The sequence below is a fragment of the Neopsephotus bourkii genome, unplaced genomic scaffold (genome assembly GCF_033783945.1).
Source record: "Neopsephotus bourkii isolate Nb327-2 ecotype Australia unplaced genomic scaffold, CSIRO-AGI_Nbou_v1 NB_1749, whole genome shotgun sequence".
NCBI lineage: Eukaryota > Metazoa > Chordata > Aves > Psittaciformes > Psittacidae > Neopsephotus > Neopsephotus bourkii.
Window position 1 is genome coordinate 3,402,125 of NW_026902223.1, and position 21,447 is coordinate 3,423,571.

The 21,447-nt window shown below is 41.3% G+C and overlaps 1 protein-coding gene across 6 annotated transcripts in view; it reads right to left on the bottom strand.

Annotated features, from left to right (window-relative positions):
• The window catches only part of HELZ (helicase with zinc finger), an 87,045-nt gene extending 68,832 nt beyond the window's left edge, over window positions 1–18,213 (bottom strand). For 2 of the 6 annotated variants that reach the window (XM_061377212.1, XM_061377210.1), the window contains exons 1-2: window positions 18,079–18,213; window positions 1,105–1,332 (exon numbers count right to left, since the gene is read on the bottom strand). In XM_061377212.1, the coding sequence (XP_061233196.1) occupies window positions 1,105–1,314 (210 nt within the window). In that variant the 5' untranslated portion in view covers window positions 1,315–1,332; window positions 18,079–18,213. Of the gene's footprint in view, window positions 1–1,104; window positions 1,333–14,059; window positions 14,185–18,078 lie in introns of those variants that run through there. The other 4 variants (XM_061377211.1, XM_061377213.1, XM_061377215.1 and 1 more) reach the window with 4 other exon arrangements.
• Window positions 18,214–21,447: the final 3,234 nt, after the last annotated feature.

A 21,447-nucleotide genomic window follows, 5' to 3' on the forward strand; every position in this document is an offset into this window, starting at 1 on the left:
TATACTGCTCAGCATGTATCTGCATATTGGCCTATGCAAATGATTTTGAGAAGTGAAGTCCAAAGTAACTTCCATTAAAAAAACAACTTTAGTCATTTCTGAATCTCTTCCCCAATGGAGATAGGTGACCTCTCAATTTAAGAAGTTTTCCAGCTCTTGCATAGTCCAATTCAGCTGTATATTTAAAATACTCTCACATCAGATGGGCAAGATTTATTTTAAAGCTGCCCAGCAAGGTCTTACAACTTGGCCAAACTTTTTCCACTTGGGATGAAACTGTTCATATCCAGTACCTGAATATTGGGGTGGACAAAGCTCCTGTAAATTCGTAATAATATTTCCAAAACACAAAGGAAAGGAAAAATGTAGGTTCATTAAGCAGCTTGTAAGTTTATTCTTAAGCATTTTATTGTCCTTTCCCTTAAGAAACTGTGTCTGATGCTTTAAAGGAAGGACACCAATTTGGCAATAGGATCACCTATAATTCAAGGTTAAGCCCCTTACCTTACATTTACAAACCTTTACAAAGACTCCAGTTTTCACACTTCCATTAAAACCTGCCAGAGCCTAAAAGTTACATCTTTCACAAGACATGCTCTAGTCTAGCAATGGAAAGCTGGTACATGATCAAGTATTAAAAGGCTAAAGTCAGGTCTGTGTAAATGAAGCTAAATTAGGCGAGAACTGGCTACCTGAATTCTGGCATTCCTAACTTTGTTTTTTTGGGTGTTCAGGTTTGCAACCTTAAGTTCAGTCTTTAAAGATAAGGTCATTGGTATGTAATTCAGCATAACTGCACAAACATAATACCCTAAACCCAGACATTTTGCCTTCCTGGAATATATTTTTAGTTTAAGTATTTTTCTTCATTCTTTTAGAGAACTGTGATTCACACCCAAACTACTTAGAGGCCCCAGTCCTGAAAAATAAACAGGTCAAGGAAAACTACAAGACAGAAGCCTCATATATGCTTTAGCAAGAGGGGTTCGTGGCAAACCAACATGCCAATCACAGGAAAAGTCTGAATTTTATTTAAATGTTGACGGTACAAGGTTTTTGACGTTATTTCCAGTTCACTAAATACTGTTAAAGAGTCACACTCACAAGTTGTAAAAAGGAAGCAATTCTATACAGAAGAGTCTCGATTTTGATGCGGTCGATTTCTGCCTGGCATGCCTCCGGGAGGTGAGCTGGGGGGTACTGGCTGAGGGAAAGGAGAGCCTCTGTGCAATGCTTCACTGCCACTTCATAATCCTGCTGCTTAAGAGATTCACATGCTTGTTCACATGACTTCTCTGGTCTTCTGTCTGCCATGACTCAGGGACAGAAATCCTAGAGTGGGGGCAGAGGGGACGATAAAATGTTGGTTAGCTGTATAATGGCAGTGACAACTTGCCAACCAACTTCCATTCCCATCTCAAGGTGCTGTATCACATCCCCTTCCTTTTATGCCACTCACATTTCCTATCCCAAGTTTTCTCACTAACTAATCTCTTCCCAGACTTTTCTCCATTGCTCCCAGCTTTCAGTTTTGATTCTATTTCAAGAAGGCATTTAAACCCACTACCGATAGAGGCTTTTGGGTCTTTGCTGACAACATGATCTTTGCTTTGAAAGTTACACAACTCATCCAAACTGCTCTTTCTCCAAGCCTGCAGCCATTTACTCCAAGACACCTTTCTCACCACCAAGACAAGCACTTCTCACCTACACTCAGGGAAGGAACCAGGCTCTCTGGCTGGGTGAAGCACAATGGGGATAGATGAGGATGAATGAGAAAGAACAGGATCTCAACAGGAAATTGCTTTCCTCTTCCTTCAGCTGGTTTATTTCCATTTGTGTCTGAGAAAGACCTAGGTACCCCTGTCACACCAACACCTTTGTGCACAACTTCTTAAATAATCTTAAAGCACTTATTTTTAGACAGGAAAAAACCTGAAAAGTTGTGATAAAGATCTGTATTCAAGGCAGACATTATCTACCAATAAACAGAGACAAATGGTTATCCACAATCTAATCCACGAGTAGAAAAGCAAAGCACTTCAATAATCCCTGTCTCCATTTTCCCTTCATTGATTTAAATATACAATACACATCCTTAGAGACATTGTACTTTAAAGCTGACTTCACAAAACTACATTATTATAACTGAAAAAGAAAAAAAATGGTAGAGTTCTCATTTTCAGTTTTCGGAAGCAGCAAGCTAGCAGTATTTGTGATTATACATCAACTATCACAACTGTGTCAAATAACTATCTTTAGCCCACTTTAAAAACTTGCTGCTAAAAAGTTCCCTTATACTTGACATTTTTAGGTTTTTAACCAAACTAAGAGAAAGTCAGGAAGTTAATCTGAAGATCAGATAAATGTAATTTCCTTATATGAAAAATCCCACCTCCTCATTAACAGATGCCAGAGCCAACAGACAGTAGAAATATAAATGAGACTTTACATATTTTAAACAACATAGAAGGGATGAACGTATTCCCTTCCATTCTTAAAATCTGATTCAGTATCAATATGGAAACATAAAGGCATATTGATTTTTTTTCCAAGACAATTTTGGTTTAAACCACCTTCCCTTTTACAACTTTTATACAGATTTCTTATATAACACAATGCCTCTTCCCAAAAAATGGAGGAAGACAAGCATGAACATTTTGCAGTTCTCCTGATACAAATCTGTGACATATGCCTCTTCCTTAATAATGGCCTTGCAAAATATTACCTCATTCATCCAGATATTTCTTTTTCTGCTAAAAATAAGCCCCCATTTTCAATCCGAATAGGAACAGGCAAGTAGGTTTTGCATTTCCATACGTATGAGTAATTCATTCATGGAGTAATTCCATTAACATCAAAGACACTCAGCTGGATCACTTAAGCACATATTTTCAATTATACAAATGTTAGGTATAAAAGCTGTTTATGTAAGGATGCTTTCTAGATACAACTAAAAATTACACTGATTTCCACTTCAGTAATATTTTAGGCCACAGTGAATTTTACAAATCTAGGATTTGCTTCAACAGCAATACAACAGTTAATTGATGTTTTTCTCATGTACATTCTGTTTTCCTCCTAAGGGACTGAAAAGAGAGGGTTTCATGAACTCTGTTGTACTTTTGATTTCTTCACTTCCTGGCTGACATAAAACCAAAATTCCTTTGACCAAAAGTCTGAGCAGAGCTGCTGTGTGTTTATTCCCATGGAACTGATTGTACACAGATCCCATCCTAACTGACCTGGCCAGCATAACTGAAGGCATTTGAAAGTGAAGTTACCCAGTCCTTTTCCAACATGGCACTAAGTAAAAGAAACCCATGTTACATCAATTGGCTTATGCTGGCTGTTTTAATAAATATTGAACTAGGCTGTCTGAGGAGAAGCTGGATTTCACCCCCCAGCAGGACTGCAAAGACCACATAATGCCTTTGGTCAACTTGAAGACTTAGAAAGCACTTCATAGGAGGTAACTGATCCTAAGCAAAAACCTGTGGATTAAGTTAAGTGGAGCCAAGGAAAGTCAGGACCAGGCTGTTTGGGTAACTGGTTAAACCGACTCACGCTATTAGTATTTCTTAGTGTAATTACAAAACCCACTGAAGTCACGGTGCATGGGACACAGTGACAGAGAAGGAGCCACTGCAGTCTAATTTTGGTTTGGTTTGCTTTAAAGAAAATCTAATCATAACAAAGAAAACCAGTATGTGGACAACATATGGAAAATTACACACTCCAGCTCTCAGATTTAATTTCAATTGTATTTGTATCCATACATGCAGACAAAAACATGCATATTTATTGCGTATTTGCACCACCTACTTCAGGCTCCAATCCAGGTGCTCCAAACTGCTCTGTGGACACAGTTGGATCTTCCTAATGACTCTTTAAAAACCTGTGCTCCTAGTTCTGCTCCCCTGAGCTGTGCCAAAGTCAGCAGCTGAGAGTAGTTTAGGTAAATGTGAATTACAAATACGCTTTCTTAAAATCTAGCTATTGTAGTATCTGACCTACCCATGCTTAAAATCATTTCAAAACAGTTAATATTTTAACAGCGAATGCCCGTACACTTGTCAAAGGAAATCTAAGTACTGTGTTTATTTTCCAAGAGATTTCAAATATAAAACAGGAATTTCTACATGCATTCCAAGAGTAAAAATTATTACAGATTAGAATGGAAAGCTGAAGAGTCACAACATCTGTGCTGTGCTCCTGAATCCCTCCAGAAAACTGAGCAAATCACTTACGCACTTCACTTTTTCTGTCTGTAAAATGGAGATTAAAATACTAAGCATGTAACAGAACAAATGCCAAGATTGTTCATCTTCTCAAAACGGCCTGCAGAACAACATGCCACAAATTCCTAAATTCAAATTTGAGTAACAATTTATTCTAGTAGCAAAGTTGAGTACATCTGCAAAATTCCACGGAAGAGTAAATGGGCTTATTCCCACCATCTGAAGTTACACATCTAAAATAGATGGATCTATCTTAGAAACACAGGCACAATGTTGTACTGTACTATCAGTAGCCAATACAAAGCTTTGAATCCCAGCAGCACCGCTGCCTAGAGAAGAACTCTTGATTTACACACTCAAGTGAAGTATTTAAACCCAAGAGCCTGTGATTCCCACCCCATATGGCAGTAGGCATCACGTTGAGTAGAGCATGGACAGAAGATTGCACAACACTTCTTCACTAAGTAATCCACAAATTTAACCCTGGCATTACAGTTTGTACCTCCAAAAAACTCCTGCCTTTAAGTAGAAGAAAACTTACTGGCCTTCAAAGACATCTGTGCTCAGCTCAGTTTCCACCAAATATCATTGAAAAGCTCTTAACTTAAGCCTTGGTGGTTTTTTCAATGAACTATGAGGGTGTTTTTTTCCTCCCTACAACTAATGATTTTCAGGCTCAATATTCCTAATGAGTATTTTGCCTTCTTTCCAAAGGGATTTTGTAAACAAACATAAAGGGAGTAACTACAATCTAATCTCCAAATAAAAGCACACATTTCCCCTGCAGAACTGCAGAGGGGGCTGGGAAAGGCAGAAGGGACAGCAGCTTGAGGAGGAAGAGCCATAAACAACGTGATCTACACAGTCATTTATTTTCAAGTAAACACTACGCCTGCTTGGTGCACAGGAGGCTGTTGAAGAACTACTCCACAGTCTGATGAGTCCAACTTCAAATTAAAAACCAATGTAGGAGGAGAGAACATCGTGAACTAAAATTTGAGTGTTTCACAGCAGTTTAACTCATGACTGTGCACTTTCATGCTTCACAGCTTAGAGATGTATTTTATGCAATCAAAGGGTCCATACATTAAGATAATAAGTTAAAGCATGTGATGGTTCCTAAAAAAATTTCAAACAGATGCTTTCTCAATTCACTGTAAAGCATCTAGCCAGATAACTCTCACTGTACTTCATAAACAAACAGATTAGAGGGCACAATGCTGTTCCTATTAATGTTATTGGCAAAATTCCCAATGTCTGCCAAGACAGAAGGATCAGATCCAAGGTCTTGCATGCCAAGCTGACAAACAGTAGACAAGTCAGTAAATATTTGCATATTTTAACCAGACATTAACATCTCTTATAAAGATTTATGCTAAAGCAATGATGTTCAACTTGCAGTCCTACAGTGAGACTGGTAGGAACTTACTCTCAATTGAATATACTTCAAGAGCCACATCCTGGGATTCGCCAAAGGAAGCAAATGAATGAGACCTATTGCCATGGGGAACATGCAGGGGAAGAGCCTCTCCAGCTGCCTCCCATTACACTCCATAACCCTTCAAACAGTTCTGCTCTGAGAAATAAGCACCCAACTGCTCCTTGCCAAAGCTATTCAGCTGTGTCCTCCTGTTAACAGCTCACTGTATTGCAGGAAAGGAGAGGAGGAGAAGGGTTTGCCCTTCCTTTGCCTAGTGCGGTCAAGCTGGCACGGGCTCAGAGAAAGCAGGGCAGGAATTCAACTCACTCTGTCCCTCTCTAAGGAAACACGTGCAGAGACCACACTGTTTCCTAACCCTCTGTGATTTCTCAGCCCTTCTCACAAATGGGAAGGGCTGGCCACCCAACTGGACAGAAGTTTTACACACCTAAGGTCAGGTAATACATCAAGCAGAGACAGCTGGTTCATTGTACCTTCCCAGCAATTCCTTGTAAGAAGCAAAAAGCGATTTTTGAGGCTGATTGCTCTGTCCTTCCTTAGTAACTTTTGAAGTCAACTGGAACTGAATTGCACTGAAGGCTAAAGGATCTCAAAGATGCTGCAAGTTTCATAAAACACGTAACAAGACAGGTAACAGACCCAGACTTAAGCCCACCAAGGAAAGGGTAAGTTGTAATTCAGCCTCTTGCTGGTACCAAGACATCCATTACCCCATCAATTACTGCCATATGCTGCCAACAGAGTGAGCGCTGTACCATGGTATCATTCATCAGTAAAAGAAAACTCTTACTTATTTTTTGTGCCCATTAATGATAAAAGACATAAGCTACATTCATTAACTGCTCAATAATCCATGTAGTAGCTTCCAGGTTTCACTAAAGCACAGTTTCCAACCTTTTTTCGCTACAGACACTAGCAGTACATACCTCACAGCTTAATTCACATATGAAGGCCTCAAAAATTTGTTCTTTCATAATGCTGAAAAGTAGTATTTGGGAAGTCAGAAAGCTGGCACAGACACAATCTCTGTGACTGCTGAGTCCTCCAGCTCCCTCTCACTCAAAATCATCAGGAAAACACTGACAAGATACTTAAATTTACACAGGTACAGAAAGATCTGTTTAATAATCTGGATGAATTACAACACATTTCATATACTACACAATAAAAATGTTAGCTATTGTGAACATGCCAATGTTAGAGTTAAAAATGATGGGTCACTGGAATTCAACTACTTAGACCGCAACCAAACTGCATTTGTCAGACCACATACTACAACACGGAATAAGACATCTACCTACTGTTATATTATAGTTGCACTGGCACCTCTAGGGATCCCACCTTAAAGCATGCTTACACCTCTAGGTGTTAAGGCATTGTTTTTGTAGTACTCCAAAATACCATGCAAGTACCCTCAGATTAGTAACATAAAATTAAATATCTATTTATTTTCCTTACCTGTAACAATAAAATACACTTATCTTTGCCGTAAGACAAAAAAAAAGCATTTCACTCAAGCCTCCAGGAAGGAATAAAATACAGCTGCACAAAATACAGACACCACTTACACACAGAAGTAAATGCACTTTCCTAGTGTCATGACATACACATCACAAATAATCTCACCCTCAGAAATCATTTAATAAAGTAAGAATAGATAATGATAGTGCACTATATCAATGTGAAAGACCTAACAGAACAGAGGATAAGGATGGAGTATCTTTCATCCACAGGGTGGAAGAAAAAAAAAAAAAACAAAAGGTATAAAAGGTGCTTTTGCCTTTTATTTTAAGAAAAATATAATGGCATAGAAACTACACCCTTATTTATTGCAATTCTGGCTGAAGTCAGTAATATTAGTTATACACAGTGCTCAGAAACGTACTGCACACCTTACAGAACAAATACAAAAGTCTCCACCCTTGAGAGAGGACAATCTAATCAGCTTTCTGAAATAACTGAATTACTCTGCTTAATGTTGTACAACTCCAGGCAAAATGACCCTACTTGAAATTCCAAAAATGATGTTAAATCTGAAATGGAGCATACAGAATGAGGAAAGCTCATTTTGAGGTTTTATTATATAGCATAACAGCAGCAAGAACTTCTGATACATGGGCTCTACGGAACACGATATGCTTGATTTTGGAAAGGGAGAAGAAGGAATTAAGAGGTTCATGATGCCCCCCTACCATGAAATACTTAGATTATCCTTCCTCATTGAAAAAAACAAAGAGAGCACCATAAATTAAGGGGACAAGTGATCTCTGGCCACATAACTAGAGCCTTGAGTCTGATCCAGAAACTTAATGGAATAAACACATCCACATTTACCAAAAAAGGAACAAGTGCCTGTGGGTGGTTTACTATTCACATAACAACAGTAAAAAAATATATCCGCAATTGAGATTAAGAGCAAATGTCTTCCACATCTGGATCCTCTGTGTTCTTTACACCACTTAACATACATCACAGTAACGAGTCAGATTTGATTGCATGCCAGTTACTACTGCAGTACAGACACTTCATTAAGTGATTATTAACACTATATTACCTTTACTGATCTCATTTTCATTTTGGAAATAGCAGCAGAAAGGACATCTATACAGCCAGTGGCAGCAACATTTACACACGGATGAAGCGGCCATCTTTAGCTCAAAGTCCGGAAAGAACTCATGACCTCAGCACTTGTAACCACTACATCCACCATGTAAGTATCCTAAATATCCTCATCACCTGCCTTAGAAGGACCCTTTTTCACACCACTGTCTGAAAACATGGCCTATCTTGACGAAACTAAGTAAAATAGATGGTAAGTCAAAGCACATCATCAATGTGGTGTGTACTCCCTTTGTCTGAACGCCATTCATTACTGAAAAATTAAAGCTACACAAAGCAAATACATATACACATTGCATTCATTATAATTAGAGTATAAATACTAGATTGCAAAGGTCAATCCTCAAGGGTTGTGTAATGACAAAAGTATCTGTACAAGCTTATGTTGGTCCCTCTGTGTGCCTGCATTATGATATTGCCTTTCACTGTATTAGTCACATACTACATTTTCCAAGGCTACCTGGCGGAATGAGCAGGCAGAACAGAGGCTGCCTGCTTAATGGACATTGAGTTAAATACTTAGCACAGGGCCTAAGGCCTTATTTACTGCATGCTACTCAAATCTGGTTCTCAAGACTGCATTTTAATGTTTTCCTTAATTTCCCAATAATGCTTACAAACACTGTGACTGAGCACTTTACAAGTATTAAGAAAATACCTTTATCCATTATTCCCGTTTTACAAAGAATTAAGACATTACAACACATACGCTTCTTAAGATTCAGATTAAGACAATTTAAAGTGATTTTTCCCCATTATGCTCTGCCCTGTACTATACAACCCTTTATATGATCAAAGGCAAACACCCAGAGTCTGTAGAGTGACTTATGAGCACTCAGCATTTCTCTACATCACAACATGAGAACGTTCATTAGAAATACAGAAAATGAACTGTAGCAAAGACGGGGCTTAAGTATGATTTGCCTTTTATTTGTTATTCCCTACGCCATTTCTGAAACACTTTCTAATTTATGCAAATAGTGAAAATGTATTCCAACAAACAACTGCATTAGCATTATAAAATAAATTGTATGTAGCCAGACAGTGTAGCCTCCCTTCTATTTCTTTCTAACACTAGTGTTTTTCAGCCTCTTTGTTCAGTCACTCCCATCTCCACATTTACTCTACATATTCTGCATATTCTGCGAAAATCTCCATTTTGCACCTTCTGTTTAAATCCAGTCGCTGCTTCCTCTGTGCTAAATGAAGGTAGAGCTGGTAGGAAAGAGGAACTGGGTGTCAGCAGTACGGGAGGGGAATTCTCTCTGTTCTCATTTTTGTCCAAAATCATACTAAGGGAGGAGTGTGGAAGCCCTAGCCTGCAAATTGTACAGAAATCCCATAACACAAGATGAAGTATGTTCACTGCAGGGATTAATTATCTTTTAGACTTGTACTAAATGCTAATTTGACCGACGCTGAGCAGATTTTCACAGGGTTGATAACAACTATATCCTTGGCAGAAACATCTCACTATAGCTCAATCTCAACATTGTACAAAGCAGCTCTACAGGTCATTAGATTATTTTTTTTTCCCTATTTTACTGTGAACATAAGAACACATTTTTTTGCCCTGTTTTTAAAAAAAAAGACTGGATCATGTAGGCAAAACCCTTCACTCCCCTCCACTGCACCCAAAAAGTCAGCCTGCGACAGACACCTACCATGGGAAATTTCAACCCAAATAATTAACATCTGGCAAGCAGTAACCGACTGAAAGGAGGAGCATGGCATAGTAAGCATCAGGTAACATAATAATAGGTGGTGCTTCTGCCCCACCTAAAGTTCCTTTTGGCTCCTTCATAGAAAATCTCCACGTAAACAGTCTTTCATAATAACCGGTTAAAAGCAGCAGTCTGTATCCCATCTACCTGTACATTCTTACTGCTTTTTGAGAGTAAAGTTTCTCACACTTAACCAAGATGAGGGCATTTTAATCGAAATACTGTCCCATGGTTACCATTTTATCCCCATAACAACATCACCAATTACTTACTTTTAAAAAAATGCATTAGAAAAGTAATTTAATCTTTGCTTCTCTTAATGAAATTTGCCAGAGAAAAACAAAGGGAAAAAACCAGCACTGCACAACGAGCAGTTCTCCATGGAGAAGCACCAACCTGCAAGTCTCAAACTCAAACAAGAATACAGTGTTCATATCCTAAGAGCTGTTTTAAACATCATTAATCTACAGCTCTTCAAACTATAACCTGCTTGTGCCTGAACCTCTCTTTTAAGCACCTGGCTAACAGAACACGGCCCTGCTCCTGAGTGTCTCTGCACATTTCACCTTCTAATGTCTAGCAGTAATTTTGACTGAAAAAAGCGAACATCATTAATCTTAAGGACTTCCACAGTCATGCAATTACCAATATTCTTCTCCATTGAGTCATAAGATAATGCCAAAAGTCCCTTTTGAGAAGTGCCCGCTGTATGATATATAGGTACATCTGTGTATATGTGACTAAACATCTGTCACCTCATTTGGAAAATGCCAAGTACAAAACTGTGTTCCCAAGGAATAGAAAGGGGAATCAAAGAAGATTCCCAAGCGTCATTTCAATGCAAAACACATCAGGATATTTACAAATGTATTTCAGATGTTTAAAGGCAAAACCATGTCATGAAGTTTTCCACAACACTCTCTGAACTTGCCATTCATACAGAGAGCACTTGACCACATTTCATTTCCTAAAGTTCATCAGTTTAACCAGCCACAGAGAATCAAAACTAGCAGTCCCTCACTTCCAGTCTTGTGTTCAGTTTGCTGCTCCCTCTAACACTGGTATAGATGGATTCCAGCAATAAAAGTTATTTTTAAAATTAGGAAATTATTTATCACAGCATACCCCCTTTTGGGAAACCCCATGCAAACTCTTCTTCCCCCACCAGCTAAGCAGCTCCGAAGCACAGTGATTCAATCTACGCTTTCTCTTCTCAACAGGGCTATTGTAGTGATGATGAAACAGTCTTTCCTCACATGCCAAACTCCATTTTCATAAAAGAACTTAATCCACTCTTGACTTATCCCAGTACTGCAAAGCAACATACACCTATGGCCAGGGGATCAACCGGAAGAACACAGCGTATGGATCACAGTTTGAGAGATGGACGGGGGGGGGAAGCCCTAAATTCATTTTTTGAGATGCAAAATCCGAATCTCACTATCAATCTATTCAAGAGGCAAAAGAAAGTAAGAGTTTTCACGCTCAGGGTCAGTTATATCACACAGTTCATAGTGCACAGTTCACAAACTGAGCACAGAACTAAGGCAGAAAGCTGCAAAACCAGGAAAATTTTCTTCCAATATACCTCAGTCTTCACTGCAGCATTATAATGAACTTAAATTTATTATAGTAGTGAATAATAGTGTGACTGAGTTTTTTGTTACGCATTTATACAGTGCTTAGCACAAAAAGGGTCCTACCATAACAGATTTAATAACACAATCATGCCACCCACAGATACTCCAAACACATCTTTCCCAAAACCATGCCTATTATGTAACTGTACATGATATTTTTGTGTGCTGTTTTGAAAGTTCAAAGCAATAACTAACCTCCACCACTAAAAATTGCTATCTGTATTGTAAATAACCTTTGAAATCCATTTTTACATGACTGTGCTTCAAACAGTTCAGCATAATAAAGCTAAGCTTGGTTTGGGGAGTTGTCTTCTAACTCTGTATTTTAATGATATTAACCCTTCTGCAACTGGATAATGCTTTTATAACATCCCTGTTTCCTCTCCTCAAACGCATGAATGTGATACTACCAACAGGCTCAATTTTTACACCTCTCCTGAGAATAGAACATGGATTCCCAAGTTCTTCTCACACAGCAAACCCTATGGGGAACACCATCACTTGTATCCAAAGCACAAGCTTCCCAGTGTCATTCACCCTACTCATTCCTTTTGAAATGAACATTAGCGATTCAGTCACGTATTTCCAACCCCACTCAAAGAGCAGACATCAGCAGGAATGAGTAACAACCCTAGTGTGGTTAATGGCATCATTCTGACAGAACTTCGGAGGAAGAAAAGCAGTGTCTAGCCTAGCCAAACAAACATTAACAACACTACCAGCAAGCAAGATCAGTCAGTTCAAACAACAAATGTCCTACACCATTCCAAAAGTGACTGTTTTAAGACACAGCCAGTGTACGGTTACCTCAAAACCATCAGCACAGACAGCTACCATCAAAAGCATCACTTCAATAAAATACCTACAGCACTCAGCTACAGCTTAGTGCAGATTCAGAAGGATGCTTAAAAACCCACTTCTCTCAACGACCGCACTGTGCAGACAGTGAGAAAAGTGCAACAAATTCTAGCTCCCACAATGACAGAGAAGCAGATACAAGGCAGCTAGCATGGCTGGTCCACAGCATTTGGGAATCCCATCCTGCTGACAGGAGCTGAGTTCAGAGCCGTGAAGGAACACTGCTTGGGAACAGAAGCACACTGCCTGTCCCCAGCCCCCCAAAGTTATCCCACCATAAAATGCAAACCTCACTTACAAAAATACAGATTATCTTATATTAAGTGAGAAGATATATAAACAAGAATAATAATTCTATATGCTGCCAAAACAACTATGCTTTTCATTTGTGGCATTCTCCATTTATTATGTCCACAAAGATTTGCTACTTTCTTGGTTTACTGAACCACTAAATATCTCCCAACAAATTAAACTCTCGTGCCACATTAGCCAATAAGCAAGATTCTCAGAAGCAGCTTGTGTGGCGCTACCTATTACCCTCTTGCCATGGGGTCTGAAGGGCTCTGAAAGATCTCCTAAGCTTATTTAAGCTGTCATTTTTAGTGTTTTGATGAACATTGTATTCTGATATATAGAACCATGAAAAAACAACTTCAATCCTGTGAAATTCACAGACTGAGAGATCATTTCTAAATAACACTCACCCTATCTACCATAAAACCAGCTCAGCTGAATGCACACACTGCTGACATTTCTGTCCTTCACTTCCTGCCACTTCAAAATTCAAACTTCATACCAAACATAAGTCTACTATTCTTTTTCTTCCGATGTTTAGTCATTACAGCTCTGAGAATCATCAGCCTTCCTACTGCTTACAAACAGAGAACATCATGAAATTTATTTCCCCAAACCACATACACACCAAAGATTTAAAACATCCACCTCAGACACATCATTCTTCATGCAAGTGGTACTTCCTAACAGAAACAAATCGCACAACAGTTTACAGTAACATCTCCAAAACATCTCTTTACATAAAATCACTTACAAAAACTCTTGCTACCAACTCAGCAGCACTGTGTATCTACTGCTTCCTGGAAAAGCAGCTCAGTTCAGTGTTGTTAATTCTCTTGCTCAAGTACAAGTCTCCTAACAGCTGACAAAGACTCCATGCCACTTAGAAAATCTTATAGCTTGCATTCATTCAGAAGCAGGTTGGGGCCACAGTAACCACTCAAACTTTTTATATCATAAAATGGAACCCTTCAGTGTAGTAAAATTACATTTAAGAAGGAAAAAGACTGAAATCTATGACTTCTTATCTGGCTTTCCTGTAATAAGTCTGTAATTTGATAATTTGAAGGACTCTGAGAAAAGACTGTGTAAATAACCAGTGCACTTTTATTAAATTTATGACAATGAATTTGCATAGAAAATTGTGGAGAAATATTTGGATATTATGTTATAGCCACATTAAGTACCCTTTAACTTCATCTAGCAGTGCAATAGAAATGCAACAGAGAAACAAATTCTCACCCATGGGTAATTACAATCTCCCTACTTAAATTCCTAATCACTTCTTTTCCTACAGTAATATTCACTTTTCTGTTTTTCTCAGACATGAGTGATTGCTTCTGGTTGCAGCCTCATGTTGTAAACATCTGTGTGAAGAGAAGATGAAAGCTCAGTAAGCAAGACTGGCTTTGAATAAGGAACTTGAGTTACATATCAATACCACCATCATAAAATCATCAGAAGCTGGGCTGTTTCTGTGGAGGGATCTGACCTTGCAGACTCATTTCACTATCTATAAAGTTTAGTTATTTTCTCCCTCCCCCCCCCCCCCCAATAAATACCAGGATAAAACAAGTGTTACTTTCACAGTCAAAATCTCCAGACCAAGCATTCCTTCAGGGTTTTTACTCCTTAATGCTCAGTTCAAACTTTTGTAAAAGCTCTCTCTATCAATATTCTCTTTTCTTCCTTGCTGAAACAAGAGTGACCATCACAGAAGTCAACCAAAGGGAGTGAAATCAAACATAGAGCATGATGTCTCTAAATATGTCATTGATATGCATAAATGCAAGTGCTGACTGCTGCCAAAGACCACAGAAGAAATATTAAGCCAAACAAGATCAAAAAAAGGAAGGCCTTCTTTGTTCTGATTATCTAGCCCATCAGACTTTTATTTAAAGGGGAAAAACACCATGCAGTGATAATGGGATCTTGCCTTAGCATCTCAAGAAAAGCAGTGAGAAATTATTAAACAGCTATAACACAGAAGCAGGAGGGAAGATGGGGAATACAAAATTTGCTGGTTTCTCCCTGATGATAAGCCACCAGCACCCTTGAACCAAGAGGAATATGAGGGATCTGCTTCCAGGAAGAAGCCTTTAACAATGCCAGGAAAAACACAGGGACGGGATTCGCATTCACTAGGACTCTTGGCCTACTGATCCCACACGCAGGGGGAACGCCAGCTGTCCACCTACTCCATCTCTAAGCTAGAGCAGACTGACACCATCCTTCCCTCTTGTCCTCCCTGCCAGCTCCCACAGCTTTCCCTGGTTATTCAGGCTGTGCACAGGGGACAGGATTTAAATTATTACAAAACACTTTCCTAATTTAAATTTCACTCCTGCTACTAGACCTATTGGGTACCACTGACCTCAGGAGGGAACATCAGTGAGGTGAAAGATTCAAGGGCTTTGAACTAATAATCTGAATTGCTCCAGCAATTGCTTCTGTCATTGCTGAAATGAAAACACCTAGAATAAAGTGCAGAAGCAAATGTAGGGTGGTAGTAAACAATGAAGAAACAGAAAAGAACCACGGTATTGAGAGAATATCCAGCCATAATTGCAAAGGGGATTTTAGTAACAAAAATAATTGCCGACAATGGAGAAAATATTTCATCACACTACTAAATTAACACAAGTTGGAAAACATTACTAGTAATATTGCCTGGCTCCTACACAGCCTCTTTCATCCACAGGCGTCAAGACTCCTTACAGGTTGGTAGGATTCACTATTCCTATTTTTAATTCCTTCAAAAGAAAGCATAAACAGGTGAAGTGATTTGCATCAGGCTGTCCAGATCGCTCAAGCACTAGGCCTGAATCCTACCCAGTTGGAAATACCACCTCTTCAAAGTTTCTAGACACTGCCACTTACATTTGTAATAGAACCTTCAATGAGAAGTTCTCCCCACACTGCAGCCCTTCTCCTGTAACCGGATCTACTCGTACAGAGCCCAAAGCCCAGGAACCACTCCTCTGAAACCAGTGAGATTTCACAAAGGGAAAGGCTCCTCCATGACAGATCAAGAAGAACTGGGACAAATCAGATTAAGATATTGCTTCCACATCTCTCCTTAATTTTTAGTCTGCTGAGGAGAGGCAAAAAAAAGCCCACACCTTCCCCCAAATAAAACAAAACCCAAAATCCCCCAACATAACCAGCTATGACAACCTTTCAAGTCCTAGAGCTATCACTTCAATAAGCCTCTTTCATTGAAAAATTCATCTGGCTCACTCAAAAAGGCACAGCGTGTGTGAACTAAAGGAGGGGAAATACACACACAGTACATTTCATAACTTAAAAGAACTCTCAGAGATGAGGAGTGATAATAGAAATGTGACTTCAGCTAGGAAAAAATAAAGTAAGTTCCGCTTTCATAACAAATTACAAAGAGAACTCAATTCTATCAGCAATAACACAGAAAATGGTCCTTCACTTACCAATAAAGAAAAATTGTTCTGCTAATTAAAGTTCAACACAAAAACCAGCATAACTCAGCTTTCACCACTCACAATTTCTGTGCTGTCAAAGCTAAGCCTACCAAAGCCTGATTCATCTAAGAGTGAATCCCTCGGTTTGTATCCTGAGGAGAGTGAGGGAATGTGATGGTCACTTGTACACATCCCCCTCCTCTCAGTTTCAACTGCATGTTCTAAATCAGCTCCTGGCTGCACAGGACCAGCGAGCTGCCCGGCATCCTCAGACTGTCCCCATTAAACAAGCTTTGCCCCCTGAAAACAACAAATCCACCAGAGTTTTCATTCACAAGCTGCTATAACCCAAACATACTGAAAGAACTGAGTTTAAAACACATTATTTTAAAACCTGTCCATTCTATCAATCAGTCCTGGAAAATCATGCACACTTACCAAGTATCACTTCTTTTAACTCAGGGGTTTTTTCATCTCTACAAAGGACTACGTATTTTTAAACATAAATAAAGGAGGGAGAACTATGTTATCCTTCACCTTGTTTCAATTATTTATTAAGAATGACAACATTAGAAGACCCCAACAACTCAAACCATCCCAACAAGACTACCCATGATGCACTCAATTTGTCAATGGGGATGTTCATTCTCAGGAGATTTGTGTGTCTTACAACTGACTTCTTTTATTTCTTCAATGGAAAGTGAAATATACTCTGTTACTTTAAACCTCCATCTCAAGCTCACTGTACCGCCGATACTGCAAAAATCCAGCTGCCTTGTCACCTCTCGCTCATTTTGTCATTCACTGGAAAGCAACCTTGCAACTGCCTCCCCGCAGTCAGCTCTTCATTTCCATCAATGATGTGTTTAATCACGTTACTATAATCAAACAACAGTTTGACTAACAATGCACTGAAGCCAAACGACTTCACTCATTTGGAAACTGATAATAAAAGGACATGACCCACCCTAGGAGGAGTAACATATATCCTTTCCCTACTTGTAGATCTGCCCTATATATACATGTATATAGCCTCTGTTGGGAGGGCTGTATGGCAACCTGCGGTAGGAACTCCCCTATTTCCAGTTTCAGGACAGTTGCATCATGTGAAAGGTGCTCTCGGGCTCTGTGTTAGACCTCCCAACTTGTAGCCACTCGGCCCTGACAAAGCCTGCTGCAGAAAACAAAAATGAAAGCTCCTCTGCCAACCCTTCAGTCGCTCCGAGGGTTAATTTTACAGCAGCTGTTAAATTCTCTCAATTTGTTTTTTCCATCCTTCAACAAACCCTACCTAAAAACGCTTCCCTACTTGTATTTTATGGTGGTGATTTCCTGGCTGTCGCCAGCAGTTCCCTCCCGCCCCGCCCGGCACAAAAACAAAGCTGACTCCCACCCCCTGCCTCCCGCCACCCTCCTCCCTGACGGAGCACCCCCGGAGCCCGGGCAAGCCGGGCTTCTGAGAGGCATCCCCCGCTCCCCACACCGGCCCCTCCGCCTGCCCCCGCCGCACCGGGCTTAGGGCCGCGCCGACCCGCCCGCCGGCAGCCGCGGGCCCACGGGAGAGCGCGGCAGCCCCCGGCGCTCCGGCAGAGCCCGCCCGTAAACAGCCCCGGAGCGGCTGCCGCTGCAGGCCCCTCCGCAGACACAGGGCCCTCTCCAGCCGGCACCGCTCAGCCCCCGGCCCGGCCGGCACTCCTCGCTCGGCCGCTCGGTCGAGCTGCGGGTCACCGAAGGTCCCCTGAGGCCTCCCCGGAGCCCCCCGCCAGCCGGGCCCGGCCGGCCTCGGCCCCCGCGGAGGGGGTGAACGGGGAAGTCCTGACTTACCTGTCATTACTTTCTACGCCATCTTGGATCCACTTGTCAACGTCCCCACAAAGCATTGTGGGAAAGCCCTCCCCCGCCCTGCGCCCGGCCCGGCCTGGCCCGGCGGCCAGCGGGGCAAGGCGGCGGGCGGCGGGGTGCTGCGACCGGGGACACAACCGGGACCGGAACCGGGACCGGAACCGGGGGCAGGACCCGGACCCGCGGCTCTATTAGCGGCACGATGGGGCAGGCGGCGGCTGGCGGCGGACAGCCGCGGACCCCGGCCCACAGGTCTTCCCCTCAGGCAGCGGCGTGAGGAGGCACTGCCGCGCCGCTGGGGCTGGGAAACGGCAACACCGGGATGGGGTTTTTATTCGTTTCTTTCTTTCTCTTTATTTTTGTCACCCCCTCCCCTTCCTTGGGAATCGTGTCGCTGCCTCTGCACCCACGCAGCAGCCCCTCAGCGCGGGGTAGAGCTGCGCACACGCGTAGAGTCCCGCCGGTAAGCTGTGAGACAGGGTCCTCCTGTGCTGAAACGCGTGTTTGTCGGGGGTTTTGTACTGGTCTGATGGGTTTGGGCTTAGTCTGGCTGTGGGGTTTTAGTTGATTGGTTGTTAGCTGGTTGGTTGCTTAGTTTCTGCCCTTGCAAACACTCGCAGCCCCCCGGGGCCCACAGGCAGAGGGTGCAGGCAGGCGATGGAGCAGCGCCTGTTGTACAGGGTGTTCTGCAGACCCACCTGCTCCTGCCCAAGGACTGATGGTAACGTGGGTCTGGCTGCGCAGGAGTTCCAGAAACTGCTTTGCGTAACAGTTGTATTTTCAGAGGGTAATCTTCCCTGTTAGCTGTGCGCTCCAGGTGTTTGGCAATCGATTGTTCGTACCTACACGGTTGTGCAAACTGCCTTCTCCAAGGCAAGGCTGTTGGGGATGGTGTCTCTTCGCCATGCAGAGGCCATCGCGCTTCAGGGCAAAGTGAGTGAGGAATCTGGGGGGAAACGGCCTACTTCAGGCTTTTAATAAAGGTTATCAACAGACCAGGATTGCGATGTCTTTAAAAACACTTTTCCTTCTACTTTAATTAAAATAATTACAAGATCCAGATCATTTTAGTATTGGATTTTCCTAAATACATTTATATTTAAATTTACATGTTACGCCTCCCAGCTCTTTGAAGAATAACCACCAGCCAAACCTCTGATGCATTGCCACTGCAAGAAGATACTTGTGCCCGAGATTATTTTCAATATTCATCAGTAATGCATTTATAGAGAGCTCCTTGCAAAAAAAAAAAAATGTAAATGCAGAAGGAAGTAAATGTAAAGAAATCCCTTGCATTTGCAGCACAGACTTAAATCAGTCCACTTTTAATTCGACTTTATAAATACAGTTGGGAGTGTAGTTAACTGTTCCAGTGCCCTGCCTGAGGCTGTGCTGTAGGGAGGTGTGGTTGATCCCAGTCTTAACCCAGGAGACTCCATTGCGAGAGGACAAGTGTTTCTGCAGCCATCAGCCATCCCTGCTGGTCTGTGGGAGCCCAAAGGACATGATCCAACATGATCCAGAGCTGCTTCCATGGGCACTGCACAAGGACCAGGGAGTTAAGTGAATCAGCTAAAGGTGAAACCATGTTTAGGATGTAACTTTGTGTCTCCTTCAGTCCAGGTTGTTGGAGTGGAATTAGTTCTGTGATTTTGGAGGTTGGATGTTTGGTTTCTCGTGAGCTTCTGTATTACTGGTGACATTTTCTGTTACAAAATGAAGATTTTCCTTAATTTTCTCTTTTAAAGCAGTGGAAAATAGGATGAGTTTTATGTGTGCATGTATCTAAAAATATGCATACATCCTCTGGAGTTCTGTTTGGGGTGAGGCACAAATTTGCTGAGTTTGTTTTTGATGTAAGCTCTCATTAACTTTTAAATCCATTTGTTCTGACAGTATTTCTTTATGCTGCACTAGGAAAAAAATTGTGGAGCTGGTGACCAAGTTATACAAGGAAGGATTTGTTCAATGGCAGACACCATTTTCATTGCTGCCGGTGTCTGTTGTGTTAAAAAGCCTAGATTGAAAGTACTGAAAGGCAAAGCCTGCTGTCAAAGGAGGGCAGAAACAGCCCAGAAAGAAGCAGGGGAAAGACCACAGCAGCAGGGGAATCCCCTGACTCCAAAAAGTGCTGTGTATAAAACACAGCATTATGGAGTCTGTGCCCTTCCACCCACTGCTTTTTATGACGTTACTTAAACTAAACCTCTTAGCCTCCATATGAAGTAGGTTTTACTTTATTTTGTAGACTGGTTAACTGTACTGCATAAACCCCAAGTGGACATGCCAGAGGCTAGAGAGCCAGCTGCTCTAGCTGGGACTTGCTGGCAAGCACTACTTTGTTCAAGTACTGCTACTGAGCCTGCAAGATGGGAGTAACTGTGTTGTTTGCTTCAAGCTCTTTCAGTCTTTTTGTACCAGACAGAAAGAGGAAGAATGTTGGTCCAAAACAAATTTGGGCTCTGAGCACTCATTAACTTTGGAAATTCTGCTTAAAGTTCAAATCATACAGCAACTGGCCTAAGAGATGAGATCCCAAATCCAAAGAGCTGTAATGCAATGAAACTGCTTTCAGGGACCCTTCTATTAGAACAGCACAGGGGGCAGAATATGCCACTAGCAATGAGTCACACACCACATGGGAAAAAAAAAGACTTCTTGTGGCTTTTATTGACATGTTTCAATATAGTGTTAAAGGATAATTTAAGGAAATAAGCTTATATTAGGTGCTACTGTGGGGGTAACTCCATGAGATGTCACTTTCTCGCTCATTGAATTGTATTACCCAGTGGAAACTGTAATTTGGGCTTCCAACTGCAATCAGACACATCATTCACAACTCCACAGGCTGAGATGACAAGCTAGGCCTTCACTCAGCACTGGGCTAGACACAGAAACACGTGTTACGTGCTGACTGCACTTCCAGGACTATTCAGGCTTTCTTAAGTTCCTGGAATCCCCATGTGCTGTGCTCACTAATGGGATTTCATGACAAGAAGAGCTCACAGCACTAGGCTTCTGACCAAGGAGACCAAGTCACATGGAGTCTGGGAGCAGAAGAAAAGCAACAGTATGTTGCAAATGTAAGAAATGCCCAAGGCATAATGGAGAGGCATGAGATAGGAACAAAACAACCTCTGCTCAGCATCATGAGACTTGACAGAACTCAGATCTTCAATAGCCAAACAGTGGTATTTCTAGGGACTCGTTATAATGGTAAGATTAAAACAGAACAACAAAACAAACACACACACACCCCCCAACAACTGCAGCAACACCAAATTCAATCCCACTTCTACATTTTTTAAGATTTCAAAACCTTTCATATCTGAAAATTGCAATTTCCTGCTG